This window comes from Triticum aestivum, chromosome 6D, assembly GCF_018294505.1.
Source record: "Triticum aestivum cultivar Chinese Spring chromosome 6D, IWGSC CS RefSeq v2.1, whole genome shotgun sequence".
Classification (NCBI taxonomy): Eukaryota; Viridiplantae; Streptophyta; class Magnoliopsida; order Poales; family Poaceae; genus Triticum; species Triticum aestivum.
In genome coordinates, this window is record NC_057811.1 from 183,904,613 (window position 1) to 183,914,386 (window position 9,774).

Below are 9,774 nucleotides of genomic sequence, written 5' to 3' on the forward strand. Positions count from 1 at the left end.
AATAAGCTCGGAATAGACAGTGTAGTTACGAGCACGGTATTGTTGTTGGAGGATCCTATCTGAAGGGAGCATAGTAGACAAAGTTTTCTCTATCTTCTCCCCCTCAGTAGGTTCCTTCTCACAAAAGCGCAGTTTGGAACATATCTTATGAACAGCATGATTGTACTCACCGATGGACTTGAAATCCTGAAGACGGAGATGAGTCCAATCATGGAGTGCTTCTGGCAGGACTACTGCCTTCTGCTGTTCATACCTCGTTTTGAGGGCCAGAAATAGAGTACTAGGAGATTCCTCCTGTAAATACTCAGACTTGAGATCTGGATGAATATGGTGCCTAATGATGAATAAGGCAGCATAGTTCTGCTGTTCTGTCAGCGGCGTGGCCCCAGCCGGGAGAGGAGTCTCCGGGGGTTGTATTGCACGCGCTATCCCACGGGACGCAAGACTGATCTTGATGTCCATAGCCCATGTAGGGTAATTGTGGCCATTGAGGGCAAGCTCCTCAAACTCTTTGGCAGTCATCTTCGCCTACATGGGAGAACCAGAGATAATTAATTTACGAGTGGTAAATTAAAAACCATCATGGTTGTGTAATAAGAATGCAAAAATTTGATACTCAAGTGTAAACTTGAAAAAATTCTCAACCTCAATTGTGTGAACATAACACTTTGAAGATCACTTAGATCTCACAGTAATAGGCTACATCGCCATTACCTTGTGTATGCTACAATTCAGATATAAGGAATACACGTTGGAGGTAATCGTTTGTCGAGAATGACAAAGCGTAGACCTCACAGTAAGAGAGGATAGTCTGCAAATAAGCAGTAGATCACAACTCATTACCTTGTGATTCCAAATAAGATGAGGGAGAAACATTCAAAAATTTGCAAGTTTGATATGCGAGAGAAGATCTCAATCGCAAAGACATGTTCGATAAAAATGAGATGTGGTAAACACATGGGACATGTCATTCTTCCCAGATGAAATCCGGTACTTTATTTATATTATCAATCCATTACATAATATAAACACACCTACTAATAATTACACAAGTCCTAACATAGAATAAATCTAGAACAGGACTAAAATGTAAGTAGTAGTCAATCTAAGTACTAAACCGTACTAAACATAGACTAAAATTGCACAAATACAATAATTAGTACTAATGTTAAGAAAACAGAGAGAGAAAAAAATCCACACTTCTGGCCGGCCCACCCGCCACAGCACCGCACAGGAGAGGAACAGCCGCCTCGGGCGCCTGGGCCTGGGCCTGCCCGGCCTTTGGCCGGCCCACTCGCCGCCGCACCGCACAAGACAGGGGGGGAGCAGGCGGATCGGATAAGGGTCGGAGTATCCGAACCCCGCACCACCACCTCTGCTCGATCCCCACTATCACGCGGCGGCGCCGGCGGGAGGAGTGGCCGCCGCAGGCCCTTGCGATTCCGGTGGTCACCGGCGTAGCACCGACGACCCCTCCTCGTCCGAAGAAGAGTCGACGACGACGTGATCCGGGCGAGCAGTTCCTGGTGCGGCGCTGGCGAGTCCGAGGCTCGCCGGAGCCCACGAACCGGGGCGGCGGCTGGGGCGACGGTCGATGGCGGCGACGGCGCGCCCGAAGAGACGCCCGAAGCGCCGTGCGGCTCGGCTGCTCGAGCCCGCAGCCGTCTCCTGCTGAGGCGTGGCGGTGGCGTCAGCGCCCTCCATGCCGGCTCCAAGGCGGACCACTCCGGAGGCACCGGTCGGCGCGGAGACGAAGGCGAGCGCCTCCTCCTCGTTCACGACGGCGCGCATCGGCACAGGGCAGTATCCGGGCGGGCCGGCGGCCTCGGCTGCGGGCGTTGGCGTCGACGGCGCGAGCCACGCGGCCAGCGGAGGAGGTGGTGGAGGCGGAGATCCAGGAGGCGGTGCAGGCGCGGCTGCAGCCCTGTGCACCATGGAGGCGCTCGGGCCGGCCACTAGCCAGGGGTCGAACCCCATGGGCGCCTGGCCACGGGCGCAGGGAGCACCATCGTGGTTGCGTCCAGGGGCGAGGGGAGCACCGCGGGGGGCGCGTCCAGCGGCGCGGTGGCGGCCAGGAGCACCTCGTCCAGCGACGCGGTGGCGGCCAGGAGCGCCACGTCCAGTGGCGCCGCGGCCGAATCGACGGATGGCTTGCATCCGGCGGCGGAAACGGCGGTGGCCACCAACTCCATGGCGGCGAAGGGCAATGAGGCGGCAGCGGCGACCGTCCTCACGGATCAGACGGAGGAAGAAGGAGACAAGGCCTGTCATCTCACCGGCGGCGAGTACTTCCTCTCTTCTCCTTTCTCTGTTGCCTTTCGCTCTCGTTGGCTGTTCTACGTGCGTGATAACGTGTTTTGAATCAGAATGATCGAATAGATTGATCGATGGTTACAGGCCCCCTTTTATATGTCCCGAAGAGACACGACGATCCCTCGAGGAGGCGTCGGTTACAGGAGATCGAAGGGAGACGTCGGTTACGGGACAAACCGCAACAACGGTTTGGGCAAGGGGAGATTTTCCCCTAATTACAGAATTATTTTTAACAAGAATCAATGCTTCGCCTGTCTGTCCTTTTTTTGAATGAATACGGTGCGGAAATACAGCTAAGGGCGTGCATCCCCACGCGACTGGACGACATAGATATAGGGATCAGCTGAGCCCGGGCTCAGTAACTGATATTCGCACTAACTTTTGCTTTCCAAGTCTGATTTCTTTTTCAGACATCACGAAGTCATTGGCTCATTGCCATATTCTCGAAATAGGCTTCTTCCGAATGAAACAGAGAGTACCTACAAAGTGCTGCGAGCTTGATTACTGAACACACAGAATACATCACTGACCTCCAGGTTCAACTTACATGCATTTTACAGAGGGCTGTAGCATACCCGAGTAACAACATATACATGATCCCGTACACAAAAGACTCACCCCAGTCCGGCGAACTCCAGGATAGCATTGCGAACTATCTACACAACATCTATTTTACAGAGGACTGCAACATATCAGAGTAACAACATGTACAGCCCATACACAAAAGACTCGCCCTCGGCACGGCGAACTCTAGGATAGCATTACGAACTATCTACACAACATCTAGCAGGGCGCTCTCCACCACCTACCACTGATAACTAATTTTCAAGAACGTGCTGACTTGCTCACCTCCAAACTCACCGTGGCACGGCGATGGTGATGGATAGACACGATCTCTTAAGCTTGTTCGCTTCTGTCTTGAGCCTTGAGATCTCCATAGCATTGTTCATCTTCTGCGTGATGGCAGACCGCATGACGTTGCGCATGAGATATGCATGTAGATCGTGATGATGGACAGCCATAGCCAGCGACCGAACTTGCTTGCCAAGTTCTCGGTCCTTGGTTTCTTTGTGAGCAATCTTCTCCTCCAGATTTCTCATGGAATCCTGTAGTTCAACGCAACTATTTTTTGCGTGGAGTAAAGTTTCCACGCGTGATCTCAGGTCCTTGACATCAAAACCATCTGCCTCAAGCAAAGCAAGGCCCGTCATCTTCTGCTCGAGTAGTCTACTATCGTCCAGAGCATTCAGCCTGTTTATGCTTTCTGCTAAAATAGCAAAAGAGAACATCAAACCTAATGCCAGTCCTTGACAGACCTCTTGACCATGCTGCTCGAACTGATGGAAATTTGGTCGCTGTGGTGCTTTCCTGAATATTTCCAGTCCCTCAAGGTGTGCCCACATTGGGGAGGTCTTCACAAATGGAAGATGCTGGCTTGCCAAGGGTTCTGAAATCCGGCCATTCGTGTCCATGATACTCTCATGCACAGCTGCTGATTCCGACAACAAGGGACAGCAAGAATCATGTGCTTCACCTGTGTAGCCCCCTTGCTCAAGATCATCCCTTCCATTACCTGCTTGTGAACCTGGAAATGGAAGTATCATGGTACAAGTACTAGTAATAACATAGTGAAAGTGTAGTGGACTTTGCTGTAATCAGCGCACATTCCTAACTTTTAGGAATCAGAAGGCATACCTCCGATGTCCTTTCGTGATGTCGGGTCAATACAACTCAGCTCATCCATTTCTGGAAGTGTTTCACACCCAGCAGTCAAATCATTAGGCAGTTCAGCCACTGCAAGAAATTTGCTAGTTAGTATTTGCAGTGTATGTTGTACCAATATACGTTGAACAGCCTGAAACTTACTGTCTTCCTCAGTAGCTTTAGCAGGAGCAGCTATCCCTTTCATTGGCTGCATCTAGTATTTACAAATGTAAAGGAAAATTAAGAACAAATGGTATTTCGAATGATGTTAGGACTGGTAGATAATTAAGGGGGTGTATTAAAAGTAACAACTCACAGTTTCATGGTTCTCCCCTAGAGCCACTGCTGTTTGAGAAGAAACACATTTCTCCATTTGCCTGGACAGTTCAGTCCCAGTTCCAACAGTTGATTGCTTACCCTGACCGCTTAATACATTTTTTGACCCTTCAATGATGCGAAAATCTGAGCCAAGTGATCGCGTTCCTAATAGTGGGCCCTGTGGGACAGGTCTTGGTTCACCAAAACCTCCAAATAGAGAAGCCTGAATCTGTTGACTTTGTGCCATAGAGGGTACAATAATCATCTGAGAAGATGATTGTTCAAGATGACAGCTTGGAGGAAGTGTAGATGAACTCAGAGAGCCAAATGCCGCCATTTGTGGCAGTGAAGGAAGGGACAACCCAGACCTCAATGCCAATGCTGCATTTCCTTGCTTATGAATAATTTCATTGTTTACATTACGAATGGACAAAACAGGAGAAATTTGTTCTGATGTCACATCTTCATCCTTCAACTTTTTGTCACGACGAGAACCAGGTTTATTACTGACTTTATCCGAGCCATCATAGAAGGCGGGAATTGGCCTTTTTCGAGAAGTTAATCGAGGACCATTACAAGGTTTCTGGAATGGATGCATCTCATGGACATAAGTTTGGAGCAAAGGCTAGCACACAGGGAAAAAATAACACACATCAGTACACTATACCATAATCTACAGTCTTCAAGTGCAGATTTGAGGTAACATTGAATAACATCATTGCTGTTTGGAACCTAGAGCAGGGATAATATTCCAACTACGAATAAATTAACTTGCATATTCCTAATTCATTTGCAGTCGCTTCTTGTTTCAAGTGCAGATATGTTTGCCTAAACATACAAGATGCAGATATGGCTATCATAACAGGACTATGTCTAATTGTCTATCAATTAACTAGGCTTAACGGATTAAAGAACCAACAGATGGGAAGTGTTATTAGCCCTGATCCAAATGGTGCAAAATCAAGGTGGGCTAAATGATTTGCAGAAAAAAAAGGTTGGCTAAGTGAATAACATGTTGCAATAATAGTGACTGATAAGAGGAGCCAAAGAAAGGTAATACTGACAGATTTCTTTGAAATCTGAATGACAAAAACTAAGTATAACATAGTTGCTGCAGTCAACTATAGTTTGTTTGAGGCCACCTGCTCCTTCATCAAATACACACTTAAAAAAGGCTATGAAATGCATGCAATGACAGAACTAAATAGCATTATATTTTCTATCAAAGAAGAAAATACTAGAAAAGAATGACAGAAGACAAAATACGGAATATGCACTATGTGTACCTTTTTCAAGCAGCGTACCCATTTTTTACCGTCCCAGTCAAACCGTGGCCGTAGCTGCGTACTTTCCACCGTCAGAACATCCACAGGTTCCACGTCATCCATGTCTGTCTTGGGATTCTTCAAGTTCACTACATACTTCTTGTTGATTTCAGAACCTAAAACCTTCACAATAATAGTAGGCTGCCAGCCACCTTCATGAAGGACCTCAACATGAGATGCAGGAGAAAATCTGTACCTAGAATCCATATTGGTGATGTCGCGTGATGGCCGAATATATTGTGAATCCAGAATCTCAGTGGCCGATTCATCATCCTTCCCAATATGCATGTACTGTACTAGAAAATGTGTAGCGCCAATCACTTTAAGAACAGTAGCTGGATTCCAGGATCCACTGAAGTTTCTTGCAAAATGACTCACTTCAACTTGATTCCCCTCGCTGAACAAAGGACTTCCCTTGCCCTGTACACAACGAGAGTATTAAACACTTAATTTCCTTCCTTATCATTATCAAGAAAACAATTCCTTCTTTAACAGATGTTGAAAGAGAAATTCAGCTCTTCCCCACGTATAATCCTTCTTTAATGTCAGTTACCATGAAAGTTCTCCACACATGCGCATTTCAAATGCCAATTTTGAGGACCATGATATTTCAAATATCCCAGTAAGACATATTCTAGGGATTCATCCTAGAGCCACTTCTAAAATTCAGTTTATAAGCTCGCATACGCCGTCGCACCAACCGGAATATAAATTCAATACGAGTGCATCTATTCTGAAAACCCTCAATTTGTTAAATTGCACTGCATGTGCGGAAAATCAATATTGAGGCAATGAGCGTTTTTGGCCCTTAAAGTTCTTAAACTTGCATCAACTATTCTGACAAGTCTGGGTAGTGTAAGCATAAGCCATTTTAAGTGAGCCTAATATAATAGTGATGTAGATGTACTTAGCTAGACTGCATTGTGACCACGATCATGGATCAGTATGCGGATGCGACCAAGATCAAGTCTTCTCACCTGGATCTTGATGCTATGGAATGGGAGTAAATAGCATAAAACTACCACAATTCGCGTTAGGGTTCCAAAAAACTACCACAATTTTGTTTGTGACTGATAACTACCAGAGTCGGCGTCGACTGTTTCAAAAAACCCAAAACGCCCGTGGCTAAGAAATTAAACCAGTTTATGACAAGTCGGGCCCGCACCTAAACGAACCGTTTGTTTGACCGTTCCTTTGACCGTTAACTGACATGTGGGGCCCACATGTCAGTTATCTCTTCCTCCTCCTCCTCCTTCTCTCCCTTATCTCTCTCTCTCTCTCTGCCAGCCGGCAAGGAGCAGCAGGCGCGGCCGGCAAGGACTCCACCTGGACCGAGCCCGTCGCCCACCTGGAGGAGCCCCGCCTCCGCGCCGACGCCGGCGCCACCACCTTGAGCCGGCGCCGCCATGGACCACCACCTCGAGGCCGGCGCCGAGGTCGGCCACACCGCCACCATGAAAAGGTGCACGGGCCCGACGAGCCCCGTCTTCCCGCCGAGGCCGGCCACACCGCCACCACCTCGAGCCGGCGCCGCCATCGACCGGCCTGTCGAGCTTCTCCACCGCCTACCACGCAGCTGCCCACGACCTGGCCGCTGACGCGTCGAGCTGCTCCACCGCGGGCCACGTTGCTTCCCGCGACCTGCCACCGCCGAGCCGCCGGCGCCTTGAGCTGCTCCACCGCGACCTGGAAGCCGCAGAGCCGCCGGCGCCATTCCTCATGGCGATGCGGCTTCTCTCAGGGACCCGATTGCTTTTTTTAACTTATAGGGACCAATTGCTTTTTCAAAAAACTTACAGGGACTATTCTGTAAAACAATTGCCATATATTTTGAGATATTTTTATTGGAGTGTAAGAGACACTGACATGTGAGCCCCACATGTCAGTTAACGGTCAAACAAACGGTTTGTTTAGGTGCGGGCCCGGCCTGTCATAATCGCGATAAAGTGCAAAGCAGTCGGCGATTTGGGGTTTTTGAAACAGCCGGCGCCGATTCTGGTAGTTATCAGTCACAAACAAATTTGTGGTAGTTTTTCGGAACCCTAACGCGAATTGTGGTAGTTTTATGCTATTTACTCTATGGAATGGCCTTGTCCGAATAAAATAGCATAGTCCAAAATGAAGACAAATATCCAACTCAAAATAAAATAAAAATGAAGACAAATAAATGAAAACATATACTCGCTTTAAGTCTCTTATTTCCGCGACAAATTTAAGTCTGTACAGTTCACAATACAAGTCGCCAAGTTGCTTTATTTATTTGCACGTAACTTTAATTTTTAAAGTTTTAGAAAATAGTTAAACCCATTCAAGAGAGTTTAGATAATTTAAAGGACGATTATTCATGTTTTAAATTTGATAAACAAAATGTTGCATGCAACAATCCATTAGGGGGGTAACCACAAAAGCAAAGAAAACAATGCATTCGGATTTGAGGAGAGAGGCGCAGTATATATACTCCAAGCACCTGAATAGCAAAATACTAAAGTGAAATGTTTCTATCCATAATCAACAATCTTAATCCAACAGATGGACCCAAAGATTGTATAACAGAGGTCAGAGCCTCAGAGGGAGACTCATCCAGCACACCACTTACCACCTCTGCAGCCGGGACCCACCGCCCACCCTGGAACACGCGGTGCGGCCGCAGATCCGTCTCCTCGAACTGCAGCGTCTCCCGCAACGTGGGGAACGTGACCCTGTACGCCCTCCGCCGGCGATCTCCCGTCACCGTTGGCGGGACAACGGCGGCGACTACGCCAGCCCACCACCCGTCGCTGTGGAACGCCTCCACCATCTCGTGAATCACGAACTCCCTTTCCTCGGGCGGTGGCCGCGGCCGCACGTTGGCGGCGGCCGCGGTCTCCCTGAGCGGCTCAGCCTCCTCGCCCAGGAGCGTGGAGTAGGCCACCGTGTAGCGCCCGTGGCCGCCGTCGGAGAGCAGGTGACTGGTGACGGTGGCCTCGTAGAAGGAGCCGGCGAAGCCGGGGTCGTCTCTGCGCACCTCCACCGCCGCGCCGATCGGCATCATGAACGCCTCGTCCTCCGACGACTCGACGGGCTTCGGAGGGCGCCTCTTGGGACGGCCGCGCCCCATGGGAGCTAGCGAGCTGCTTTGGAGCTCGTGGGTTCTTGGGAGTGCGACGGTCTGAGGGAGGGAGAAGGGTGGCGGAGGCGACGATGGGGGAGGGTGCGGTGCCTTTTGTGCTGGGTGGTGAGAGCGACACGACTTCCGTGGTGTGGTGTGCGGATGGAACAGTTGTGCGACTGACGCGTGGCGACTCTGGCGGGGCGACGGGAAGTACTCGACTAGTCGGGAGAGCCAGGTGCCTGTTGTAACAAAAATGCTAGACTTACAAATCAATACGGGGCTTTACATACTACTCCCTCCGTTCCTAAATATAAGTCTTTTTTAGACATTTCACTAGATGACTACATACGGAGCAAAATGAGTGAATCTAAACTCTAAAATATGTTTATATACATCCGTATGTAGTTCCTAGTGAAACCTCTAAAAAGACTTATATTTAGGAACAGAGGGAGTATTTTCATCTACCAATCATAAACTTGTCCCCTAATTTAAAAAAAAAAACTTGCCCCCCTTGATTTTCAGGGGGTGGGCCGGCTCCATCAACTATTAACCAATCACAAACACACAAGTTAATCCCTCCTGTAAAACCTTGTAAGTTACTGTACATGTAGCATTGCCGCTGTGGTAAATGTCATCGAAATGCCGCTTTCCTCTTTCGTGTCCTGCTCCAACTAGGTGCGGTGAACCAATTAATAAAAATGACCTAAAGACGTAACAAATCCACGAAATAAACTGTGAATGAAACTATTTCACCTGGTTAACATTTTTTGATAGTGCCCAACTCATCAGCGCTATACTACACATCATAGCGCCCGTCTGACACGTTTACAAGGCTAGCCAATGGGGTTAAGAGGGCCCTACCCTGATTAAGCAGTGCCTCCGTTCTAGGCACTACAGTACACGGTGTAGCGTCTACAACTTAGGCGCTATCATGCCACTTAGTGACCGGCGCGAGCCGCCCTTCCCCATCCCATACATTCCTTCTAGAAAGAGAAAAGGCCGGCCGCGCTTTCTCCCTCTCCC

The 9,774-nt window shown here is 48.7% G+C and overlaps 1 protein-coding gene and 1 pseudogene across 1 annotated transcript; one reads left to right on the forward strand and one right to left on the reverse strand.

Annotated features, from left to right (window-relative positions):
• The first annotated feature begins 1,702 nt into the window (after nt 1–1,702).
• On the forward strand, nt 1,703–2,371 carry LOC123142564 (glycine-rich protein 1-like; annotated as a pseudogene).
• Nucleotides 2,372–2,814: 443 nt separating this feature from the next.
• On the reverse strand, nt 2,815–8,856 carry LOC123144404 (uncharacterized). Its single transcript, XM_044563530.1, has 6 exons — nt 8,257–8,856; nt 5,622–6,080; nt 4,334–4,960; nt 4,180–4,231; nt 4,009–4,107; nt 2,815–3,898 (listed from the first exon to the last, which is right to left on the reverse strand). The coding sequence occupies exons 1-6, from the start codon at nt 8,755–8,757 to the stop codon at nt 3,171–3,173; spliced, it is 2,466 nt and encodes an 821-aa protein (XP_044419465.1). The 5' UTR covers nt 8,758–8,856; the 3' UTR covers nt 2,815–3,170.
• Between the last annotated feature and the right edge of the window lie 918 nt (nt 8,857–9,774).